This window comes from Zalophus californianus, chromosome 10 (genome assembly GCF_009762305.2).
Source record: "Zalophus californianus isolate mZalCal1 chromosome 10, mZalCal1.pri.v2, whole genome shotgun sequence".
Classification (NCBI taxonomy): domain Eukaryota; kingdom Metazoa; phylum Chordata; class Mammalia; order Carnivora; family Otariidae; genus Zalophus; species Zalophus californianus.
This window is the reverse complement of record NC_045604.1, coordinates 35631181-35656740: the sequence shown is the minus strand read 5'-3', so window position 1 is coordinate 35656740 and position 25560 is coordinate 35631181. Positions and strand designations below refer to the sequence as shown.

The 25560-nt window shown below is 53.8% G+C and overlaps 1 protein-coding gene across 19 annotated transcripts in view; it reads left to right on the top strand.

Annotated features, from left to right (window-relative positions):
- The window catches only part of LAMB3 (laminin subunit beta 3), a 63676-nt gene that overhangs the window by 35258 nt on the left and 2858 nt on the right, over window positions 1–25560 (top strand). For all 19 annotated transcript variants that reach the window (XM_027611063.2, XM_027611076.2, XM_027611068.2 and 16 more), the window contains 19 exons: window positions 3136–3250; window positions 3784–3857; window positions 7699–7890; window positions 9240–9303; window positions 9722–9915; window positions 11996–12116; window positions 12874–13062; window positions 14224–14379; window positions 14731–14927; window positions 15243–15354; window positions 16140–16518; window positions 17737–17897; window positions 18023–18243; window positions 18528–18725; window positions 19063–19207; window positions 21785–21992; window positions 22635–22776; window positions 23184–23360; window positions 24125–24278. In XM_027611063.2, the coding sequence (XP_027466864.2) occupies window positions 3136–3250; window positions 3784–3857; window positions 7699–7890; window positions 9240–9303; window positions 9722–9915; window positions 11996–12116; window positions 12874–13062; window positions 14224–14379; window positions 14731–14927; window positions 15243–15354; window positions 16140–16518; window positions 17737–17897; window positions 18023–18243; window positions 18528–18725; window positions 19063–19207; window positions 21785–21992; window positions 22635–22776; window positions 23184–23360; window positions 24125–24278 (3199 nt within the window). The remainder of the gene's footprint in view (window positions 1–3135; window positions 3251–3783; window positions 3858–7698; window positions 7891–9239; window positions 9304–9721; window positions 9916–11995; window positions 12117–12873; window positions 13063–14223; window positions 14380–14730; window positions 14928–15242; window positions 15355–16139; window positions 16519–17736; window positions 17898–18022; window positions 18244–18527; window positions 18726–19062; window positions 19208–21784; window positions 21993–22634; window positions 22777–23183; window positions 23361–24124; window positions 24279–25560) is intronic.

Sequence of the window (25560 nt, the reverse complement as noted above, 5' to 3'; positions counted from 1 at the left end):
CCTTGGGCTCCCCCATGGTCAGTGGCAGGGTCAGGCCAAGCCCTTTGAGTGAGACAGAGATCGTCACCCTTTACCATGCTTCCTGTGATGTCTGGTTTCCTAGCAGAAGTGAGAGGATGACACAGAGGGAGGGAGGGAGGGAGAGAGAGAGGGAGGGGGAGAAAGGCAGAGAGAGGAGGGGGAGGTGATAAGGGGCCCTCTCTGGTGTTGATTGGTGCTGGGGCTGACACTGGCTGTTGGTCAGTAGAAAAGTCACTAGCCTTTTTGAGCCTCACTTTTCACATATATAAAATGGGAATAATATTCCTTACCACATAGGGCTGTTTGTGAGGCTTAAATAGGTTTTTGTATTCAAACTCCTAGTACAGTACCTGGCCCATAGTGGGCTCTCTGTCACATAATATTGCTGTTTTATTACCTCCCTCCCCCATCTCTCCTTCTAAACTCCCTGACTGCAGGAAGAGAATGTCTAGTGATAATTAAAATGTTAGCACTTATTGAGTATTTACTATTCATTCGGTAAGTATTAAGGGCCTACTATGTGCAAGGCACTTTTCTAAGCACTGAGGATACAGGAAAGGAAGCCCTTGTGGAGTATACATTTGTAGTAAACAGATAATATAAGCAAATAAATAGACAGTAAGTGTACAATATTTCAAGTGGAGATATGTACTATGAAGAAAAATGTAGCAGGGCAAGCGGGGAGGGAGGGACAGTGAGCAGGGAGGGCGGGGCAGTGAAGGGGTGGGGGGGCAGAGCAGGGAGGGAGGGGCAGTGAGCAGGGAGGGAGGGGCAGTGAGCAGGGAGGGAGGGAGGAGCAGTAAGCAGGGCGGGGCAGTGAGCGGGGAGGGAGGGGCAGTAAAGGGGAGGGAGGGGCAGTGAGCTGGGAGGGAGGGAGGAGCAGTAAGCAGGGCGGGGCAGTGAGCGGGGAGGGAGGGGCAGTGAGCGGGGAGGGAGGGAGGGGCAGTGAGCAGGGCGGGGCAGTGAGCGGGGAGGGAGGGGCAGTAAAGGGGAGGGTGGGGCAGTGAGCTGGGAGGGAGGGAGGAGCAGTAAGCAGGGAGGGGCAGTGAGCCGGGAGGGAGGGGCAGTAAAGGGGAGGAAGGCAATGAGTGCTCTGTACGGGGCACATGTGCTAGCCATTATTTGAACATTAAATATCATACAATTATTGTTTAATAAAGCACTTTTGGACCCGACGAGGAAACCTCCAAGCACTAGGAAGGATGACAATTCTCTTATTTTGGAGGTGAGAGCTGGAAAGCGGGGTGGGAAGCCGAGGCTCCCCTTCAGCTTCCGCACTGCCCCAAGCTTTGTCAGCAGTGGAGAGGGAAGATGGGTGTTGGGCAAGGAATTTCCATAACCCCAGGCACAGACTCAGCATATTAACTCAATCCCTTTGGGACTGACCTGTCAGGTTAATCAGTTCCGCAGACACTACCCGTTCCAAGACATCAGTCGTATTGGCTTATCACCTTCCCTGGACAGGGCAGAGGTTCAGGAGCTGGAAGGCCTTGGAGAAGCGAAAGCTTTTCCCTGGTTCTGGTGAGTGGAGGCCGTAGGGGAAAGCAGAGGCATGCAGTATTTGGAGATACAGTTGTCTGTATCTCCACTCAGAAGGAACAGCAGGCCAGTGAGGTTCTTGTCCAAGCTTCTACTTGTGGGTGAATATGGAGCCCTCTGAACAGTGTTCTTTACGCTAGGCACAAGGTCTGGTACCATGGTAACTTAGAGAAAACAATTTATTTGTGTTGCTTGGGGGAGCTGAGGCAAGGTCATGCTGTCTCTGCCGGGTTTGTGTGTGCGCGCACACATACAAACTAAGAGAACAAGGGCCATGTACTCTGGCCCTGTTCTTTTGCTTGGTGATCTCTGCCTGCTGTGGAGCCCCTGGGGTTCAGTTCTGTCTCTTGTCTCACTCCAGGGCATGGGCAGGCCAGGGAAGGTGTGGTTTTGGGGGGAGCGCCCCAGTGAGGTTGTTTCCTTTTTGGCTGCCCACTCTGGCCTCGATCTTCATGCGGGAACTCTTGCTCTCAGCCCCAGGGTGGCAGATTTCCTCTGTTCTATGCATTCCTGGCCTTGGGACCACCTAACCACAAAGCTTCATTTGGTTGGGGACCCTCAGATTCTTTCCTGTGGGTAGGAAATGCCAAACCTGGGAAGCGTCCTTAAGTCCCAGACATCGGTGCTGGAAGGCCTTTGAGATCATCCAAATGTTACTGTAATGTTGGCTCCCTAAGGGCAGGGTCTTTACTTTGTTCACTGTTAGAACTCCAGAGCCCAGAGCAGGGTCTAGCACATAGTGCACACTCAATAAATACCTGTTGAATGTGTGGAATGAATTCTATTTCAGCCTCCACTCAGTCTATAGAGGAGAAAACTGAGCCTAGAAAATGGGGTAACACAGAGCTAGGACTGGAACCCCAAATTCCCTTGTCCTTTTTTGTGTGCCCCCTCTCCTTGATGCTCAGAAACTCAGTTTTCCCTGGAGCTGCCAGCATTAGGTGAGATGAGATATAAAACCCTCTAACCGTACCTAGCACATAGGAGAGGCTAAATTAAAGTGAGTTCCTCATCTTTTTGTTCTTGATACTGTTTTCAGGTTTCTCTCTCTTTTTTAAAGATATTTATTTATTTATTTATTTATTTATTTATTTATTTGGAGGGTGAGAGCAGGCAGGGGGAGGGGCAAGGAGGAGGGAGAGAGAGAGACTCCCAAGCAGACTCTGCTGAGTGTGGAGCCTGATGTGGGGCTTGATCTCACAACCCTGTGGTCACGACCTGAGCCGAAACCAAGAGTCAGATGCTTAACCGACTAAGCCACCCAGACACCCCTCAAATTTCTCTTTGAGGCAATGTTCTGTACCAGCGTTTTTCTGCCACCTCACACCTCTTTCCTGGCAATAATGCCTACTCACTATTCACTTATCTATATGTTAGAAGGAACACAAAAGAATTACATTCAAAGATGACCAATAGCCTTGTTTTAAGAGGCTAATCCTTCCAAGGGTATTATTGAAACCAGTGGATCCTTGCGGGTAGGATTTCCATGGAGGGAATCTTCTAGGCTCTCAGGATGCTGGGGGTAATCCTCTTTGGACCCCGCCCACGAGGCTCTGTTGTCTTCCTCTCCCGCAGTGGCAGATGAAATGCTGCAAGTGTGACTCTAGGTTGCCTCACAATTATAATAGTCACCGAGTGGAGAATGTGGTTTCGTCCTCGGGCCCCATGCGCTGGTGGCAGTCACAGAATGGTAAGCTCTGGCCCCCTCCAGGGGCCTAAACTTGTGGGAGGTCCCACAGGGTGGGGGGTGGTTGGGGTTGCCCGGAAGCCCTTTTGGGTGTCCCAGGCATTTCTTACGATGGTGGGACATGTGTGGTTGACAGACTTTCTGCCTCTATGTTTGAGGTCTCTCAGATGCTGTAGGTAGAAGAATTTGCTGGAAGTTAAGGAAAGGGTAAGAAATGCGAAGAATGCCTTTATTTCACCACACTTAGTTACAGTGAGCTCGTTGAAGGAATTGAGCTTGTAGAACAGACACATTGAAATCCTTTAGTGTGTTAGGATCATCAAGAGATGATGGGAAGGAAATTTGGCCAAGGACAGATGGGCTCTTGAGTAGGAAATATAGGGAGAAGCATGTTGGTACCATTCCTCTGGAAGAGGGAAATCAGAGGATGGACCTTAATGTTTCTGACTTCCCAGAGCTAGTAGAGTCCAGAGCCTTCTTCAGGCTGGGAAGATAGAATTTCTCTGTTCTAAAGTTTCTACTTTTTGTCCTTCCAGATGTGAACCCTGTCTCTCTGCAGTTGGACCTGGACAGGAGGTTCCAGCTTCAAGACATCATGATGGATTTTAAGGTATGCTTCCTGGAGATGGCAGTGGATAGGAGACGGGGACCCTGAGCCTTGTGGGCTTGGGCTTATGGGGAGCACAGTGGCTTTGTCTCCCCAGGCTTGGGGTGATGGCACCACATGGTAGGTGTGGTGACAAGGCGACCTTTACCCTGAGTCTGTGTCATGGTGACAGCAGAGGCCCACTCCTGGGAGCACAGTGGCACATCCAGACCCCCCGTCCTGGCCATGCAGTGGTTGTATATCCGCTTCCTCTCTGTATCCCCCATCCTCAACCCATCTAATTAATTCAGCTCTGCCAAGTACCAGTTCCACTGGGTCTGGTCAGTTACTATATAGTTGTGTATTCTTGGTATGTTTAATAATTTTGCTGATGAGATTGAGTTTAGCAAACAGCCAATAATTGGCCCATCCTTATGAAAGATGTGCTTTGGGAGCAGCCCCTTTGGTGGGCCATGTACTCATTCACTGCTGTTACTTCTCAGAGTACTTTTGGATTCTGCTTTTAGACCAGCCTCCCAAGATACTCCTTTGGGAGGGAACATTTTTGTTCATTTGTCACAGGTCATTTTCTTTTTTTTCAGAGAAGATTTGGTTTTATTCTTTCTACAGAAATAGTCAAATATTTAAGGATCAAGCTTGGTTAATAAGATTAGATGATCACGGAGGGTGATATCATTTTTCAGGAGCTAAAATGAGCTGTGAATAAAAAGCAATAGGATCTAATTTCTTCCTTGACTCAGAAAGTTAGCTCTGAGATCCTCTCTTCAAGAAAAGGTCAAAAGTATTTTGAGAAATGGCAGTATCATTTGAATAAATGCCCAGTCTCTAAAGGTGACAACTTTGAAGGGCAACATTCATCTGGAAGGATATTGTTAGTTACATTGCTTGTTCATTACTCACTCATTCATTTACTTGTCCATTCTTGCTACACACATATTGAACACTGGTTGTGTGGTAGGTTTGGGGCCAGATGTTAGGGATAAAAAGATGAATAAAGCTAAATCATGGTTCTCACATTGCTCTAGTGTATGTTGGGAAGACAAAGGATTGATGGTGAGGAGATATGTATGACATGTGCTCTGATATTGATAGGAAATGGTGCTGGGAACACAGACGGGTGTCAGACTTGGTCTGTCTTTGGGGTGTGAGTCACAGAATGCCCAGGAAAAGGTGCACCTTTTAGGCCACTAATAGCTGGGCAAAGGGCAAAGTTCATTCTTGGACAAAGAGAACCAACCATAAAGTACAAAGGCCTGGAAGCAAGAGGCAAGAAGGTATGCAATTGGGGAGGGGCCAAGGGAATGCATATATAGGGTCTGGAGGGGAAAATGTGTATATTGTGGTGAGAAATAGGGATGTGGAAACCTACAAGCTGGTGAGAGATGAGTTTACAGACATAAACGAGGAGGAGGGAAGTAGACTTTATCCATTCATTCAACAAATGACTAAGTGCCTCCTGTGTGCTAGATGTTGGGGGTGCAACTTGAATAAGACAGACAGGGGGGCCTACGGTTTACTGTAGTGGGTCTCAATTAGGGGATATTTGGCAATTTCTGGAAACATTCTTGGTTGTCACAACTATGGGTGTGCTATTGACATCTCATATGTAAGAGGTCAGGGATGCTGCTAATCATCCTATGATGATCGGGACGTCCCGCACAAGGAATTATCCAACTCCAGATATTAACAGAGCCAAAGGCTGGGAAACCCTGGTCTAGAGGTAGAGGAATCAAAAGCAGCAAGCCAACAAATAAATGATTCAAAATTGTAGTGACATTTATGAAGGAAACAAACAAAATGCTGGAATGGGGTAGGGTGGGCAGAGTGTGGGCAGAAGAATGTGCACTGGATAGGTATGAAAAATTTTGGGAGGAGGTGACATTTAAGCTGAGAACAAAACAATGAGAAGGAGCCCACTAGGGGGAAGAACATTCCAGGCAGAGGAAACAACCTGAACGAAGGCTCTGAGGAGGGAATGAGCATGGTGCAGCTGAGGGCTTGCTTGGAAAGATGGAGGTGCACAGGGCACGAGGTGAGCTGAGGAGACAGGCCCACGTAGCACAGGACTTGGTCAGGAGTTCAGACTTACTCAAGAAGAGCATGCAGAGGACTTGAATAGACATCTGTCCCAAGAAGACATACAGATGGCCAGTAGGCCAATGAAAAGATGTTCAACACCATTAATCATCAGAAAAATGCAAATCAAAACTGCACGGATATATTGCCTCATCCTTGTTAGAATGGCTATGATCCAAAAGACATGATGTACATGTTGGCCAGGATGTGGGTAAAAAGGACCCGTTGTGTGCTGTGGGTGGGAATGTAAATTGGTGCAGCCACCAATGAAAATAATATGGAGGTTCCTCCACAAACTAAAAATAGAGCTGCCCCATGATCTGACAATTCCACCTGGGTATATATCAGAAGGAAATGAAATCCGTGTCTCGAGGAGATATCTGTACCCTCATGTTCATTGCACCATTATTCACAATGGCCCGAAACACGAAAACAAGCTAAGTGTCCATCAGCAGATGAACGGACAAGGAAAATGTAATCCCCATCCATATATCTATACACAATGGGATTTTCAGCTATAAAAAAGAAGGAAATCCTGGCTTTTGTGACAACATAGGTGGACTTCGAGGGTATTCTGCTAAGTGAAATAAGTCAGACAAAGAAAGACAAACAGTAGGTGTTCTCGCTTATATGTGGGATCTTAAAGAACTGAACCTATACAAACAGAGACTAGAATGGGGTTGCCCGGGGCTGGGGGGTGGGGTGGTGGGGAGATGTTCGTCAAAGGGCCAGTGAACTTCAGCTATAAGATGAGTAAGTTCTAGAAATCTAATGTATAGCATGGTGACTGTACTGAACACGGTATTATACACCTGAAAGTGGTTAAGAGTATAAATCTTACATGTTACCACCACACACAAAAAATGGGAATTATGGGAGGGGATGGACGCGTAACCATTACAATAATCATTTTGCGGTATGTACAAGTGTCAAATTGTCACATTGTACATTTACACTTATATATATTATATGTCAATACAATCTCAATAAAGCTGGAAAAAAAAGAATAGTGGAAAGCTATTCTAGGGTTTTTTGCAGAGGGGTGACACGGTCCATTTTGTGTGTGGCGGTGGGCGTAAACAAGGTGAGAGTGAACAACAGGGAAATCAGGTGGCGCCTACTAGAGAGGTGAGGGCGATGGGCACTGAAGCTGGAGACAGGGCCTGGTGTGGGATCTGTTTGGAGACTGGGTTTCCAAACCTATAGTTTGAGGAAGTGGTCCAAGCTGGGAGCCGTCAGCATAAGGACAGCATTGAGAGCCCTGAGACATGGGTGAACCCACCGAGGGAGGAAGGGCACAGTGCGTCACGCTGAGAGGCTTGTACTTCATCTTTAGCTAATGCAGACCCGTAGAGGGGGCTGGAGCAGGAGTGACGTGGTCAGGTAGTCATCTAGGAAGACCTCTCCAGTGAAGTGGGGAGAGAGGCTTAGAGGGCCTGGACATGTGGCTGTGGGATAATTTTCTGGCCTGACCACCTGGGTGGTGGGCTGAGCTAGGGATCACATTCTTCTAGAATGTAGATCACCTTTCTCTTGGCTTCCACAGTTCGCCTAGGGAAAATCTGATGGGGTCAGTGTAAGAAATCAGGAGAATTGGACCCGGATGCCCTGAAGCCCACTTGCTCACTCTTGTGCCCCTTCTCCCTCCCTGTGATTCTTTCGGAGGAACCACCTGTGCATCTTTAGGAGCCTATTTTGGTGATTGTGTGTCTCTGGTGACCCCTTCCCGTCAGTCCGCAGGGCCCCCACCCTACCTGTGTCTCCGCAGGGGCCCATGCCCGCTGGGATGCTGATTGAGCGCTCCTCGGACTTCGGCAACACCTGGCACGTGTACCAGTACCTGGCTGCTGACTGCACCTCTGCCTTCCCTCGGGTCCACCAGGGCCAGCCTCAGAGCTGGCAGGATGCTCGGTGCCAGTCCCTGCCCCACAGGCCCAACGGGCGCCTGGATGGGGGGAAGGTAGGTAGAGGGGACTCTGGAAAATAGGCACGGGGTTGTGCGGGGGAGGCCCCTGACATTACTTTGCTCTCACAGTCCCCCAGCCTCTGGAGAAGAGATGGCCCCTCGGTGCGCCTTGCTGTCTTTCCTGCTCCCTAGCTGCTCTCAGAATATTTGCTGTTTGTCCCCTTTGCTACTCAGGAGGCATATTTCAAAAACATGTTGAGAGCACTCCATAACCCAACCTGCCCTCTTCCTTAGCCAACCCCCCACTCCCCCCCGCCCCGCTCCTTGGCAGGTCCCCATCGTGGAAAGGGCAAAATCCACTCTTCTTCCATGCAAGGACTTTGAGAAGGTTAGTTTAGATTCAAGTGAGCACATTACACAAATTGAATTCAATCTTTGATCTCACCTTGATAGGGTTGAACACAAGGATGAGCTTTCTCAGTTTAATCCCTCCATCTGGCCCGTGGGGAAATTCAGGTACAAGCCACAGGTCCGAGTTACCGGAACTTACACCCCGAGTGAGAAACAGAGAACCTGCCTCTAGAAACAGCTCAGAATTCTCTCCCTGACTCCTTCCACCAGGGGCAGGATTCTCGTCTTTCTTTCGTGACTGCCTTTCCCCTCCCCACGGCTTGAGGGTGCCTTTGGGTTCTGTCCTCCCTTCTTTGGCTCAGGTTCCCTCGGAGTGGGTCCCCTAGGCACCCAGTGCGCAGTGTGCTGCCCTCCCTGTGGACGGTGCCTCTTTCCTTCGCAGGAACAAATCCTCCTGGGTTACAGCCCAACCCACACCCATGTTAATTAACCACATTCCCTAGACTCCAGATCAGAACCCTGGACTTCTTCCTGATTCGTGGAGGTCTGTCATGAAAACTCTGGAGTCCCCTAGAATGAGTTGTTTTTATGAAAAAGGAAAAGCACTGTGGAAATGGGGGTTGTCTAGATGGTGGTGGTGACCACATCCATGAATCCTTGGGTTCTGGACCTTCTCAGTCATCCAAGGTGTTTGGAAAATTAGTATCCCCTAAACCCTCATGTGTACATTATACATCTTACCATTATTTTTGACCCAAGGAAATCAGGAAATTCTTGGGATATCTGTATTTTCAAGTGGAGAGAAGCTGTCTACACACACACACATACACACACACACACACACACACACACACATTTAGGGTCCAGTGATCATCTCACTCCCTCAGGGTTGTTGGTAGACCTCACATCTACGGTCTACTCAGGTTCCAGGTGAGAAGGACCTTTGAGCAGTGTGACAGGGATGGAGCATTGGTGGGAAGGGAGACTTCCTCTGAGCTTGGGGTGCCCCATTTACCTCTTCCCCAGGCCTTCCCTCCCCCCTTTCTCCATAGGTTCAACTTAACATCATGGATTTAGCATCTGGGATTCCAGCCACTCAAAGTAAAAAAATTCAAGGTCAGTGTGGTTACTCCTCTTGCTAATGGCGGAACTATGGGAGTGGGGGCGAAACTTGGAACTTGGGACTTGAAATGGTTGGTTGGTTGGAACTTGGGTCACAGAAATTCCCTGGTCTTTCGTATTTCTGTCTACATGGTTGGATTTGATATTCACCCTGCTTACTCCATCAGGCTGGGTGGTAGACGCCGGAGGCCTGAGGCGGAGTGCAGGGGTCTCTCCTGTCTTGGGAATGTTGAGGGCTGAGGAGGACGGCTCGATATAACCAACCTTATGAAGGCAGGGAGATGGGGTGGTGAGATCGGAATTCCTTTCCTTATTCGTCCTGCCCTATGAGACTCGGTTTGCATTTAACTTCCTTTTTTTTACTTTCCCTTCCCCAACCCCCTCCCCCTTTGTTGTTTTGCCCTCCTCTCAGAGCTGGGGGAGATCACAAACTTGAGAGTCAACTTCACCAGGCTGGCCCCTGTGCCCCAGAGAGGCTACTACCCCCCCAGTGCCTACTACGCGGTGTCCCAGCTGCGTCTACAAGGCAGCTGCTTCTGCCACGGCCACGCCGACCGCTGCGCCCCTCAGCCTGGAGCCTCTGCCAGCCCCTCCACCACCGTGCAGGTGACAGCCCCGGGTGGGAAGGGCCGAGGGGAGAGAGCAAGACCAAAGCAGACTTAGGACATTCTTGGGGCTCCTATAAAACAAGGGAGGGCACTCAATTTCAGATGTGGGTCTTTAACATTTTAGCCACAGTGGAAAAGAGTCTAAGTGATGATTCCTTCAAAGATCAGAATTTTGTAGCACTTCCTTAAGCCTGCCTTCTGGCTTATGACGGTTTGATTTTCAGTCACCTGTAAGCACATCTGGGAGTCTTGTGGGGAGCTTAAGGCGATGCTGCTCAATCCTGGCTACATGTAATAATTTCCCGGGGAGCTAAAAGAAAAAAAAAATGCCCAGACCTCTGTCCTCAGATATTCCAGTTTTATTATTGGTTTTTAAATCTTCCAGGGGATTCTCAGCACTGCCACGGTGGAGAGGCACTGGTTTGGGGACTCTAGAGTCCCATCTAGTGGCGAGATAGGGCGAGGGCGAGAACAGAGTCTCACATCCTTCCTGCTAAGTCTACCCCGGAGCAGCTGAGTCAGATGCATCAGGGAATGGTGGGGGGAAGCTCCAGCTTCTCACTATCTCCAGATGTGAGAACCATCAGTAGAGGAGAGAGAACCCTGGGCCCGGAGGCGGAAGAAGCTGTCATTTTGCTTTTCTGGGGCTTTGGTTCTTCTGTTAACATAGGGAGCTCATTTACCCTGGCGGTAGGGGGGCACAGGGCTAAAATGGCCTGAGAGGGAAACACAGGTGAAATGAGCCCTGGGCAGCTTCGTCCTTCCCATGGCTGGGCCAGGCCCTGCCCAGGGCTGCAGAGGAGGCCAGAGGGAGACCGGCTCCAGGAATAAGTCATCTATTAGGGCCAGGAGATGAACGAACAGAACACAGGCCCAACAGGACTGCTGACGGATGAGGAATACAATGTACTGGGGGCTGTAGAGAGGGAAAGGGCACGCCCAGCCCCAGGGGCTCTTGAATCTGGCCGCACCCCCTCCGCCAATCACCACTTTAAAAAAGTACCAAAGTCTGGGCTTTGTCTCTGAGATTTGGATCGAACTGGACCTGGCAATGGTATTTTTTTAAAAAGTTTCCCACGTGACTCCAGAGTTGCATCCAGGATTGAGAGCCACCGAACTAGAGAACCAGGGAGGCCCGGTTAAGAAGATGCCATTCTAGCTGGCAGGATCTTACTGGTGAGGGGAGGAAAAAGGGAATTCCAGGCAGGAAGAAAAACATCAGTAAAGGCCAAGAGGTGGGGAAAAACAGGGCTTGTGCAGGACACAGCTTGAGGTGCAACCTGGCTGTGCTGTTCCGAGGGGGCAAACGCCGTCCAGGTCTTTGATGCCAGCCTGAGGGTGTTGGGCTTAATGCAGCAGACAGTGAGCATACAATAGTAATTCTGTTTTTATATCTTAACGAGTCTAATAACAGTTGATCATAGCGGTCCCATTAGCCAAACAGCCGCAGTCGAAGATTATTGGAATATAAAGCTCCAGAGGGCCCACAAAGTTCTGGAATCATAGTTTGCCAATAAGGGTGTCTGGGCACCTTCCAGGTGCTGCTTTGGACTAGGCCTCAAGGGGATGTTCAAGGGCAAGGAATGAACTTTTATTTATTTATTTATTTATTTATTTATTTTTATTTAACATGTATTTATTTGAGAGAGTACGCGCACGTGGGGGGAGGGGCATAGGGAGACGGGGAGAGAGTCCCAAGCGGACTCTGCATGGAGCGTGGAGCCCGATGCGGGGCTCCATCCCAAGAGATCCTGAGATCAGGACCTGAACTGAAACCAACAGTCAGATGCTCAACCGACTGCGCCGCACAGGTTCCCCGGGAATGAGCTTTAAAAAGCCTAGTTAGAGTAGAAGGGCAGGCACGTGCATGTGTGCGTGCGCACACACCCACACATCCACGCCCACAATAGCACACAAGCAGGCAGCTGGGAGTGTCACTGGAGCTGAGTGAAGGCTGGAGGAGATGGGGTCTGAGCTGGACCCTGAGCAGTTTGGGGAGGGGGGAGGGGAGAGGGCAGGTCCATTGCTGGGACATTCCTTTGGTAATTATTCCTGATAACTGGTGGCCCTTTTCCCAGGTCCATGATGTCTGCGTCTGTCAGCACAACACTGCTGGCCCCAGTTGTGAACGCTGTGCACCCTTCTACAACAATCAGCCCTGGAGACCGGCAGATGACCAGGACCCCCACGAATGCCAGCGTAGGGTCCTGGATTCACCCCCTCCCCTGTAGTGGCTGGGTGAGGTGCTGGCCCCTCTGGGCTTCAATGATCTCACCTGGACACCCGGAGAATCTCTTCTTTATTATTTAAATCTAATAATCTAATCTTGATTGCACCCCGGTAATGTAAGCTCTCCTTACTTTGTGGGGATGGAGACAGTGTGGGTTGCAGCCACCCTCTGCCTCCCCAGGCCTTCTTCTCAGTCAGGCCCGAAGGGACCAAGGCTGGTCCGTGCTACCGACGCCACATGGCCTTCGTGGTCTCCCTGGGTCCTCTTTCTTCTGGCCCCTTCACTTGCCTTGTCCTGTGTAGGACAAAGCTGGTTCCCTACTTCAGAGGGCCCCCTGGAGTCAGGGTCTTTCTCTGCACAAATGGGAAAAACAAGGGTCCCCAGCCCAGAGAGAGGCAGTGACTCGGCAGGAGATCCATGGTGGCTATGGGGGAGGTTGGGATGGACCATTCCAAGGGCTCCCTTTTTGGACCCACACAGATGTTATTCTTGGGTTAGGCCCCATATTGGGAGTTAGGAGGCCCGAGTTCTTACTCTAGTCTGCTTTCTTACTGGCCGTATAATCTTAAGTGAGTTACATAAGGCTCCCTGGGCCTCAGTTTCCCCATTTCCTAGACCTGAGCATCTTGCAAAGTTGCAAGAGATGCTAGTGAATTAGCATGGAATGTGCTTTGTGGATGGAAGTGGGGCTGGTCTACGGTCAGCCCTGGAAATCTCCTTTTTCAGGGTGTGACTGCAACGGGCACTCAGAGACCTGTCACTTCGACCCAGCTGTGTTCGCCGCGAGCCAGGGGGCACACGGAGGTGTGTGTGACAACTGCCGGGACCACACCGAGGGCAGGAACTGTGAGCGGTGTCAGCTGCACTATTTCCGCAACCGGCGTCCCGGCGCTCCCATTCAGGAGACCTGTATCCGTGAGTACGGGCTCCAGGGACCCGGGGTATCATCTGCCCACCACTCACCGGAGCATCTGTGTCCCTGGGGACACACAAGCCCTCCGGAAGCACGAAGCCTCGGTTGTTTGTCAGGACTTGTGGGCAATTGTTTTAACTTAGCTGCGCACTGCTAAGCAAATCACTTAGCCTCTCTGGACCATCAGTCAATCAGTCGATAGTTATGTAGCCCTTATTTTGGACATAGGAGAGACAAAAGTAAATATAAGAGATGGTTCCTGCTGTCAAGAAACACACACCCTGTTGGCAATGTAAATCATACTTGAAAAAGGCGGACTGAGCACTCCGTCCATGTATAGGTTACTGCCTTTACCATGTGTAACGTGGTTTGCTCTGTATTTTTCTTTCCCCCTCAATATGGAGAACTCCTCCATGGCAGGGCTTATGTCCTATATCCTCAGGCCCTAGTGCCATGACAGGCACATAGCTGATGCTGAAGAAATGTTTCCTGAAGGAACATACACATGGAACAGCCAGGAATGACTTAGCATGTCCACAAGGCCGCACAGGAGAGGGCAGAGTGGACCGAAGCAGTCTGCATCAGGCGGGGTTAATCACGAAGGACTCTTTAGATGGAGGGAGAATCTGCATTTTGAAAGGGCTGCAAGAGGCCTGGGGGTGGGGGTGGGAGAAAGCTGGTTCACTTCCTGTCGTTATTATTTGGGTATGGAAAGAGTGAGAAGGACAAGTTGACTTCTGTTTCCGCGGTTACTTGCTGGGTGACCTTGAGTGTGTTCCCACCTTTCGGGGTTGTCATGAGGATTACATCAGGCAACAGGCAAGCATGCCCAGCTCAGTGCTTGGCATATAGCAGTTGTTCAGGAAATAACGGCCACAAAAACCTCTAAAGTACTTAACGTGGGCCAAACGCTGTCCTACCTACTTTTCATTTACTCATTTATTTCTCAGAGGGAATCTATGAGAGTTGTATCATTATACCCATTTTGCAGATGAGGGAACTGAGGCACAGAGGGGTTAAGTAACCTGACCAAGGTCGTAAGGTTGTGAGCCAGTAAGTGGCGGAATAAAGATCTGAACCAGGCAGTCTGCCTTCTACAATCTGCTCTTCACTTTCTGCTTTTCCTCTTTATATTCACTGTGGTGGCTGCTTTTGTCTCTCAGCCTGCGAGTGTGATCCCGATGGGGCTGTGCCAGGGGTTCCCTGCGACCCAGTGACTGGGCAGTGTGTGTGCAAGGAGCATGTGCAGGGGGAGCGCTGTGACCTGTGCAAGCCAGGATTTACGGGACTCACCTATGCCAACCCTCAGGGCTGCCACCGTGAGTCGGGGGCCCCAGCCTGGGATAGTATGGGGAAGATGGTGTGGGCCCCCAAGGCTCCTGACTTACCTCACGGGGCTGTGTGCCGGATGCCATGCCCTGGGTGTCCAGCAGGTGGCAGCACAGGCCCGGGTTGGAAGGTGGCACTGAGTCAGCCAGAGGGAGGGAGGGTGGGCGGCCAAGCTGCCAGGTGCCAGGCAGGAAAGCGCTGTGGCCTCGTGAGTCAGCCGGGTCATCTGGAAAGAATGACCCTGCCTGGTTCTTTTCCCAGGCTGGGCCCTCTCCCTGCTGTGTATCCTCCAGGGGTGTGCTTTGATTGTCTTGTGAGCTGAGTAACCCTCCCTCCTGCAGGCTGTGACTGCAGCATCCTGGGGTCTCGTCGGGACATGCCCTGCGATGAGGAGAGTGGGCAGTGCCTGTGTCTGCCCCACGTGGTGGGCCCCAAGTGTGACCAGTGCGCTCCTTACCACTGGAAGCTGGCCAGTGGTCGGGGCTGTGAGCCCTGTGCCTGTGACCCTCACAACTCCCTCGGCCCCCAGTGCAACCAGGTACAAGAGGGGGTGGCCCCCTGGGTCCCTCCGCGGAAAGGCCGCCTGCTCACCAGCCTCTGTCTCCCCTCCACGCTGCCCACACTCAGACTGGGCTGCTTCTGTCCCTGTTCTCCTTGGGGACGCCACCAAATATCCCTCCCAGGGTGGCTGTGAGCCTTCTGCCGGGCCATCTGGGGCTTGGACTTCCGAGCTCGTCTCTGAATGGGAGCGCTTGTTTTGGGGGCACACCCGCTCTGCAGGCAGACCCAGGCCCCGACACCAGGGCAGGACCGGGCTTGCGGGGGAACTCCCTCACAGTGCTTTCCCCGACAGTTCACGGGGCAGTGCCCCTGCCGAGAAGGGTTTGGTGGCCTGACGTGCAGCGCCGCAGCCATACGCCAGTGTCCCGACCGGACGTACGGAGGTGCAGGCACGACATGCCGCGGTGGGTACTCTACCGAGTTGGGGGACACTGAGGCACCGGGGGCGAGCGTGTGCAGGAGGGCCTGCCGTGTGGGAGGACATCCCGTACTGGGACGTGGGGGGTGGGCCCCGGCAGCCCCGTGAGAGTGCAAGTTCCCCGCACCTGCTCCAGCCAGTCCCAGGGCCGCCTGACCTCAGGCCATCCCCCCGGTCCCCATGACCGGAGGGTGCTTCGCTCCCTGTTTCCCTGAAGCAGCATTTCCCAGAAGCCATCTCCAGGGCAGCGGCAGGGAGGGGAGGAGTTTCTTCCTAGATGGAGAAAGTGAGTCCTGAGGGGGAAGGTGTGGTTTCCCCAGAGTCCATTTGACAAGTAGCCACAGGAGCGTGGGACCTGGAGCGTGCAGACCCAGGTCTGGGCTCAGCGTGGCCTCCGTCTTACGGAGGGGCTGGGGCCAGTGGCTGCCCCCAAGGCCTCGGTTTCCTGAGGGCATGTTGCACTTAATATCTCTGTGCCTGGTGCTTGTCTGCACGCATGGGAAGATGAGCGTGGTTAACTCTGTCACAGAGTAATTGTGTGAGCGGGCGGGTGTCTAACTTAGGGCAGTGCCTGACACCTGGCACACAGTAGGTGCTAACTAAGGGCTTGCCTTCATTGCTGCCATTGCCGTGGTTTTACTCTGGCCTTGACTGTCTACTGTTTCAAGTCCTGTAGACGGGCCCTGAGGTCAGACCTGCCTCTGGCTCTCCCTACCACATGCCTTTAGCTTCCTGACCCCCAACCCTGACCGTCATCTTTCCCCGCCTTAGCCTGTGACTGTGACTTCCGGGGGACAGAGGGCCCAGGCTGTGACAAGGCCTCAGGCCGCTGCCTCTGCCGCCCTGGCTTGACCGGACCCCGCTGCGACCAGTGCCAACGAGGTTACTGTGACCGCTACCCGGTGTGCGTGGCCTGCCACCCTTGCTTCCAGATCTACGATGCTGACCTCCGGGGGCAGGCCCTGCGCCTCAGCAGCCTCCGCAATGCCACTGCTGGCCTGTGGCCCGGGCTGGGCCTGGAGGACGCTGGCCTCACCTCCTGGATCGCGGATGCCAAGAGCAAGATGGAGCAGATCCAAGCAATCCTCTCCCGTCCCCCGGTCACTGAGCAGGAGGTGTCCCAGGTGGCCAACGCCATTTCCTCCATCAGGTAAACTTCCCTTTCCCTGCCGGGTACCCGGAAGAATTCCCTCACATGGGTTCACGTAAGTGGCACACGCGGGTCCTTCCACTGGTACAGCCCTTTACAGTTTACAGAGCATTTTCGCATGTGCTCTCTCTTTGAACTATCACAACGGTCCTGTGAGGTTGGTGTTTGGGTGTCATTACTTCCATCTTGCAGGTGGGGAAACAGGCATAGATGGGTGATGTGACAGAGTCACACGGCCACTGAGGAGCAGAGCTGGGACTCAGAGCACAGGCAGGAGCCCCAGTGTTCTTTCAAGTGCCCAGCGCTGCCCGTGGGAGAGAGTCAGCTCTGGATTAGTCACCCTGGTGCAGGGCATCTGAGAGGCAAGGGCTCTAAAAATAACTTGTGTTTGCCTTTGGAATGGGAGCGGTCCCACCCACACCTCCTTCCTACCAGCAGAGGCCCCTTCTTAGGAAGGTTTGGTTCTGGAAGTTTCTATAATTAGTTTGCATTCCCCAAGCACTAGCTGACTTTTGGTGCCCAGAGCCATCCAGGTATATGATTGACCTAAGTCTCAGAATTGAGTAGCAAGTCCATAGGTATTTGGTAGGCTGAAAAATCAGGCATAGAAGGGTGCTCCATGGAAGGACGTTCCATGCCAGAGCAAAGCCTGTAGGTGAAGAATGCAAAGCTTGTGGGAGGGAGTTGGTGGTTGGTAGACCAGCAAAGGGGATGCGGAGAGAGGAAAGCTGAATGGTTGTGGGCCAGGGCTGGTGGATCCTGACCCCCTTTGGGTGGAGACGACCAGCGGGCTGCAGCTATGGGTCCTCGTGGGAAGATGTGGGCTGCAGAGGAGAGACTTAGGAGCCTGGCGAGCAGGTGGTACAGGTGGGAAAGCTGGTGTCAGCCTGCAGCGAGCCCAAGGAGGAAGGGGTCAGGGTGACACGCCTCATGGAAGCCCGCTCTGGGGAGGTGCAGCAGGCTCAGGACTCTAGAGGCACACAAGTTGAGGAAGGAGAGGTTTTTGCGATCTGCCTGCCGAGGGATGGAGGGAGCTTGCGCCGGCTCTTCCAGCCTTTGTCCAGCAGAATCCTCCACAGCCTGTGGAGTCTGCATTCGGCGGCCTTTGCTGAAGACCTCTCTCTTTCCTGCCTCACAGAGGTTTCTCCAAGGGGCTGGCAGTTTCTGGGGAGGCAGCCCCTCTCCCGTATTTTAGTGAAAGCTCTTCTCCCATCTCAGGCAGACTCTCCAGGGCCTGCAGCCTGATCTGCCCCTAGAGGAGGAGACCTTGTCCCTCTCAGAAGACCTGAAGAATCTGGACCGAAGCTTCAGTCACCTCCTCGTTATGTATCAGAGCAAGAAGGAGCAGTTTGAAAGGATAAGCGGTGCGAATCCTTCAGGTAAGGAGGGCTGCTCAGACAGCTGCACGCAAGACCACGCCGCACCTTGGCTCCACACCTGCTGCTCCTCCATCTTCAGGCCTCCCGGGCCGGGGTGGCTCACTACCCTTCTTGTCTCCCTGCAGGGGCCTTCCGGGTGCTAACCGCAGCCTTCCGGCGGTCCTCCCAGGCTGCTCAGCGGGTCTCCGATGGCTCCCGCCTGCTCTTGCAGCTCAGGGATGGCCGGCGAGAGGTGGAGAGGCTGGAGGGCCAGCTGGGAGGAGGAGCCGGAGTTAGTGGGCCCCAGCTCGTGGCCCTGAGGCTGGACATGGCTTCCTTGCCTGATCTGACACCCACCATCAACAAGGTGACTCGTGGCTTGGAACCCCACTTCCTGGATACCCCTGCTCCAGCTTGTCACACACCGGCTGCTGCCGTGTTTCCTCCTAGGGCAGTGTGAACCCGCCCCGCTCCCCCCCACCCCCATCCTGGTCTTTGGCCCCTCACGCTGTGCTCAGTGGTTGCCAAGGAAACAAGTTTCTGGTGCCTGGTTGCCATGGAGATGTCTGGCTGTTTGTTCCCTGGGTGTGGGGTGGGAGTGGTTGTTGAAGAGCCTTGGGTACCCTCTTTGACGCCTCCTCCTCTCCACAGCTCTGCGGGGGCTCCAGGCAGACGGCCTGTACCCCAGGAGCGTGCCCTGGAGAGCTGTGTCCCGGAGACAATGGCACGGCATGTGGCCCTCACTGCAGAGGTGCCCTCCCTAGGGCGGGTGGGGCCTTCCGGATGGCGGGGCAGGTGGCCCAGCAGCTGCAGGGCTTCAATGCCCAGCTCCAGCGAACCCGGCAGATGGTAGGTGCAGCCAAGGGGAGTGGGCGCACGTAGGGAGAGGCTAAGGGGATAGAGCCCCCAGGGCAAGTCAGTGGTTATCTTACAAGTCAGGAGACAAAAGCCCAGAGAGGTTAAGTGACTTGTCTGAGGCCCCACAGCCAGTGAGAGGTCGAGTGTGGGGCCAGTGTTTTGGGCTTTTTTACCTGACTCCACATCATTTCTTCCAGAGCCAAACCAGGTTAGCTACCGATGTTTCCCAGGTAGATTGTGGGTAGCGGGTGTCCACTGAATCCCTGAGGGCTTCTGAGAGGCTCTCTCGGGGCCTTGACCACTGCTGACCTGTACTGTGTGCTGGCAGATCAAGGCCGCCGAGGAAGCCGCCTTGAAGGTGCAGTCAGACGCTCAGCGCCTGGAGACCCAGGTGAGCGCCAGCCGCTCCCAGATGGAGGAGGATGTCAGGCGCATGCGGCTCCTCATCCAGCAGGTCCGGGACTTCCTGTCGGGTGAGCCTGGCCCTTACTCTCCTTTGGCCTGATATTTGGACTCCTGCCTGGCGCTGGACCCTCCATTCCCTCCATGGAGCTAGCTGCCTCCTGCCCTCGCCTCCGGGCCACCTGGGCCAGGTGCCCACCGCTCACCTGGGTGGCTGCCACCGCCCTCTCTTGCCGCCTTGGGAGTAGAAAGATCCCTGGACAGGACTCGGGAAACCTGTGACTTTGGGCAGGTTGCTTTTCTCTTTGCCTCATGTTTCGCTTCTGCAAACCGGGATGGTAGTATTTCATGTTCCTTCCGGGGACCTAGTAACTGATGTAAAGTAAGGGCTTGGTGTGACCACAGGGCTCTTCTTGCTACTCCTGTGGGCCCTTTGCTTCCCACAGGTCCCAACCCCGTCCTGACTGTGGAGGGCAGGTTGGAGAGAGGCGGGGAGGATCTGCTGGCAGCCGTGGCTTGCCTGAGGCCAGGCTGGAGTCAGCCTCCGGAGAGCCCCAGAGTGGGGGAGAGTGGATGCAGGGAGATGGTGCTCCAGAAATAAGGATGAAGGGGCAGGCCAAAGTTTGGGGCGTGGACTCGCGGATAAGGAAATCCTCCCCCAAGCAGAGCCTCTGAGGCCCAATGGCATCAGCCTTAACCAGGAGGTGGGAGGGAGGTTAGGAAGTCTCTGGGGTACAGCCTGGGCTCACGTGAACAGGCAGGGAGTCGCTGGGCCGGGGGTTCCTTTTTGTCCTCTAAATTATAGTGTGTCTCAGGTCAAGTCCTCTGATGGGACCAAGGGCCAGGAGAAGGAGCAGAGTCTGAGAGAGGCCTGACCCCTGCGAAGGGCCCACAACAGTTCTGGCAGTCTCCATGGCAATGGGTTTTGGTCTCCAGAGTACTGTGCAGGGGGCACAGGTATTAACTAGCTGCTGCTGTGCGCAGGGTCAGTGTGTGGGGGGGTGCGTGGGAGGCCCGTGGGGCAAGGAGGACATGTGGGCTTTCCCAGGTCTTCACACGGAGTTCACAAAAATCACAGCTCAGGCTTACTGAGTTCTCACTGAGTGCCTAGCACCGTTGTAAGCGCATCACGGGTATTTCATGACTTAGTCCTGATTGCCTACTGCTTCGCGGAGGAGGGCTTCAGGCACAGGGAGGTTAAGTAACCTGCCTAAGGGCATCCAGCTTGGAGGGAATGTGGGTAGGATTCTTCTCATTCTGTCGTCCACAGTCTAGATGATTGTACTATTAGATGGACACACACGCACGGTTTTTGCTAATGCTTTTCCTCTCTCTGGATTGCTCCCCTGCCCCACCTCTCCAGACCTGGCTAAGTCCTGCTCCCCCTCTAAGAATCCTCTAGATGGCCCACTCTCCAGGAACCCTCCCCTTGCTCCCTCCTTCCGCCCCATCAGACTGGGTTAGGGCACCACTCCAGTGGCCATCTGAGCACCCTGTGCTCACCCTCGCACTTAGGCTGGCCCTCCTTGGTTATGTGCCTTGTCTGTACCACTAGGTTTCAAGTTCCGTGAGGACAGGGACTGAGTCTGCTTTGATTTTCATTCTCAGTTCACCACGTGCTGGCCCCAAGTCCCAGGGCAAGCCGTCTGGGTGGGCGGGTGCCCCCTCCCCTCCCACGCCAGTCCCTGGGATCTGTAAAAGTGAAAGGGAGAGATAGGGAGGAGATGCCACCTCTGTACTTCTGACCTTACTCTCTGACCGGAGTTGGCTTGTAAAATCCTTGCTGACTGGTTGTTTCATTTCATCCCTTCATGTTGAAGATCGTTATCCATTTCACAGGTCTGGAAAGCGAGCTTAGAGAAGCCATTTGACCTGTCCCAGTTTGCTTGACGAGTAGTAGGCCTGAGTCTGGAGGTCTTTGAATCATTCGTTCACTGTACAAACACGAAGTGCCTCGGAGGGCCAGGCACTGTGGCTGGGGCCGGGGGTATGGACGACACCCAGTCCCTGCCATCACAGGGCTTCTGGCCAGGTAACAGACAGAAAACAGACAGATCCGTGAGTCACGGGTTCGGCACGTGGGAGGTGATAAATGATAGGGAGAAGGAAAAGCAGAGAAGGAGAGTAAGGGGTGTTGGCACAGGGGGAAAGGTGCGATTCTAGATCGCGTGGCCACGGTTGGCCTCTCTGGAAAGGTGACATTGGAGCAAAGACCTGATGATCTCTCTCTCTGCCTTTGCGGAAACGAGCACGCTGGCCTGGGGAGGGGCGCGTGGAAGGGGTCTTCTTGCCAAGGAAGCAGTTCCAGTTCCTGGCCTCTCTCCCCAGCGCAGGGCTAATTATGTTTGTGCTGCAGGCATTGTTCAGTCCCAGCTGTCTGGCACCACCTCCTTCTCTCCAGCCTGCAGTTTCCTGTGGCCCCAGACACTTAGCTGCCACAGCTGTGCCCACAATCGTCCTCCCACAGTTTTCCCAGAGTGGTGTGAACGGGCACCTGAGTGTCCCCGCCAGGGTTGTGGCGGCTCCTCGGGCAGCGGGGGGCAGAGATGCACGCAGGTGCTTCCCTGGAGCTGCTCAGCTCGGAGAAACCTCTGATCTTTGGGGAGGTGGCGAGTCTTCCCCGGGTCTGATGGATGGCTGTCTTCCAGACTCTGACACCGATGCGGCCACCATCCAGGAGGTCAGCGAGGCCGTGCTGGCCCTGTGGCTGCCCACAGACTCGGCCACAGTGCTGCGGAAGATGAATGAGATCCAGGCCATTGCCGCCAGGCTACCCAACGTGGACCTGGTGCTGTCTCAGACCAAGCAGGACATTGCTCGGGCTCAGAGGCTCCAGATGGAGGCTGAGAAGGCCAGGTATGGCCCAGGGCCCTGAGCCCGCGCTTCTCGCTGCCCAGGGTTGGGCTGGTGTTTTGTTCCCTGACTCCTTTGGTCGCTGGCAGAAGAAAAAGAATCTGTACATGTCAGAGCGGTGCAGAGGGCTGGGGGACAGAAGGGGTGCTTACTGTAGTGGGGGGTGGTAAAGTGAGAAACAGTGTCCAGGGTGAACTTTCCTCGGCATGACCATGTCTTCCATATTGGTGACACCAAAGGGTGTCTCAGACGTAACGCTCACACTCCTCATGTGACGTAAGGCTCAGACTCCTCATGTCTGCTCTGTGGGGTCCCGGGATGGAAAAGCTGCTGTGTTAATACTCCCTTTTTAGTCTTGGCTGGGAAGAATTTTCTCTTGAACCGGTTGGTGAGTGGAGCCATGCATCTCTTCATTCACTGGTCGTACATTTTTTCTTTCTTTCTTTTTTTTTTTTTTAAAGATTTTATTTATTTATTTGACACAGAGAGACACAGAGAGAGAGGGAACACAAGCGGGGGAGTGGGAGAGGGAGAAGCAGGCTTCCCGCCTAGCAGGAAGCCCGATGCGGGACTCGATCCCAGGACTCTGGGATCATGACCCGTTGCTCATTCTTTCTTATCTCCCTTCCCCTCCCCCTGCTGTAGGAGCCGAGCCCACGCGGTGGAGGGCCAGGTGGAGGACGTGGTGGGGAACCTTCGGCAGGGCACGGTGGCTCTGCAGGAAGCTCAGGACACCATGCAAGGCACCAGCCGTTCCCTTCGGCTTCTCCAGGAGAGGGTTGCTGAGGTGAGGTGGTGTGACTTCCTTCCGCCGCATTTGGGAATGAACAGACAGATTCAGGCACAAGATATAGAAAATGCCTGAAGGTGACCTGGAAGGGGACCTAAAGAGGGGGACTATGAGCTCTGGGCCCAGCTTTGAGCCCTTGGTTTTCTGGTTGCGTGGCTGGGTGCAGAAGGCCAGGGGTGGGCTCTGAGCCGCAGCGAGGGGGTGGGGGGCTTGGGGGGTAGGTCAACTGAGCTGGAGAGAGAGGGGGCCTGGCTGCCAGGGGACAGATAGATAGGGGATCAGCAGGGGGACAATAGTGGTATCCTGCTTGGAGAGAGTTTTCGATGCCTGATGAGCTCGGCAGAAGGACAGCGAGGTCCCTGCTTAGGAGACCCACCACAATCCAGGTCTCTTTCCCCACCAAGGTTCAGCAGGTCCTGGGGCCGGCGGAAGGACTGGTGGCCGGCATGAGCTTGCAGCTGGGTGACTTGCGGGCACGGATGGAGGAGCTCAGCCGCAGGGCCAGGCTGCAGCAGGAGCAAGTGGCGAGGGCCCAGCAGCTCACAGAGGGTGCTAAGCAGCGGGCGCTGAGCGCCCAGGAGGTGAGAGCAGGTGGAGGTCATCCTGGGCAGCACTGGCCAGCGTGAGGGTCCTGAGCAGGAGAGGACTCTGTATACTTTATGAGACCCTGGGCTCAAAAGCAATTAGAACGTGTTATTCTAGAATCATCAGAAAGGGCTTCAGGACTCACCCTGACCTGGCCTGGCATCTGGACTCTACCTCGGGCCGCCTCTGGGGAGCTGGTTCAGGGGTGTTACAGACGATCTAGTCCAGCCCCTTTCTGTTTACAGATGGAGCGGTAACTTTGTCCAGGCCCAGAGCTCACCTACAAAGCAGGTCCCTTGACATCCAATCCAGAACTTGTCCCCCATCATGGCTACCCAGCCCAGAGAGGCAGTCTTCACTTAGCCTAACCTGGGCCAGAATTGTGTCAGAGAGGTGATCAGAGAGCCATCCTCTGGGTCCCCAGTGTACCAGGAACTTTGGCATTCATGGCCGGTCCCAGTACAGTGGCCAGGCTGCCAAGCGTACTGCTGAGTGACCACTAAGTGCCTGGCACTGTGTGTGGAGAGTTAGGTGGGAAAGGACGGGAGCCACAGATGGAGGGAGGGAAATACAGAAGAAGTGTCAGATACAGTTTGGGGCCTAGCAGTTTTCATAGGCCGGAGCAACCCACTGGGGAGTATTAGGAGGCTCCTCATCCCTGTGTGTAGATTTGGATGATATTGAGTGCTTTAGCCAAAGGTCTTTAGGACTTTGGGTGATGATGATGCTGGTGGCACTCAGACTGTTTCACCTTTTTCAGGGATTTGAGAGAATAAAGCAAAAATATGCTGAGTTGAAGGACCAGTTGGGTCGGAGCCCCATGCTGGGGGCTCAGGGCAGCCGGATCCTGAGTGTCAAGACGGAGGCAGAGGAGCTGTTTGGAGAGACCATGGAGATGATGGACAGGATGAAAGGTGAGGGGGCGGACCTGGGGCTTGGACTCCTGGGCACCCCAGGAGGCTTCGACCGCACCTCCCCCACACTGAGTCACGGGTTCGGCACGTGGGAGGCGATAAATGATAGGGAGAAGGAGAAGCAGAGAAGGAGAGTAAGGGGTGTTGGCACAGGGGGAAAGGTGCGATTCTAGATCGCGTGGCCACGGTTGGCCTCTCTGGAAAGGTGACATTGGAGCAAAGACCTGATGATCTCTCTCTGCCTTTGCGGAAACGAGCACGCTGGCCTGGGGAGGGGCACGTGGAAGGGGTCTTCTTGCCAAGGAAGCAGTTCCAGTTCCTGGCCTGGGACTGTCCCTGGGCCAGTCCCTGGCCAACCAGGGCTTCTGAGGCCCGCCCTTGTCAGAACTAGCCGTGCTAAGGGGGCGAGACCAGTAGGGCTTTCCCAAGCATCCAGGAAGTCGGAGGCACAATGATGGGGCGGTTGGGAATGCAGAGATACTTGTAAGACTTGCCCTGCCCTCGAGAGCTTGCAATCCAGAGGGGGCCATTTTTCTGGCCACCTGCAAGATGTGTGAAACGATTTAACAGCACAAGGGGGTCCATGGTAGGAGCCCACATAATAAGCAGTCTGCGGAGAGACATTTCTATTGGAGAGAAATGCTCGGTGAAGGTGAGGTTCAGAAAAGATAAGATTTGACATAGGCCTGGAAGGATGTGTAGGCCTTGGGGGGGAGGCTGTAAGGAAAAGCAGGGACATTAAGACAGGGTAGGTGGGAAGCAACGAGACATGTTCTGGGGATAGGGGCAGGCGCACCCACCAGGAGAGGAGGGGTGATGAGGATCAGAACGGGTGGGAGACAAGTAGCATTGGGTCACTGTGGCAGGGTCCAGGTGGCTGGTCTCAATGCCAGCATGAGGAGGGTAGGCTCAGCCCTGGAGACAGCAGAGAACCGTCCAAAGGTCTTGAATATGGCAGACATAAAAAATCGTTTTCAGAAGGGTTCTGAGGTTCTTCAGATGGGAGAACAGGGATTTCCAGGAACTGGGCTCAATGTCTAAGATGTGATGACGGGTCAGTGCACTGGTGTGCCCAAGTGAATGGCACAAACAGAATTTCTCCGAATTTCAGAGGAAACAGACAAAAATCTGTTTGGTGAGGCAGGTAGACACCATGGGGAAGGTTGGGCAGGTGAGTTGACGACAGGTAGATCGGAGGCTGTGGCCAGCCGTCCCTGAAGGGTGAGCTGCTGAGCTGGACGGAGGAGCTGAGGGGCTGGGTCGGTGCACGCCCTGCCCTTGT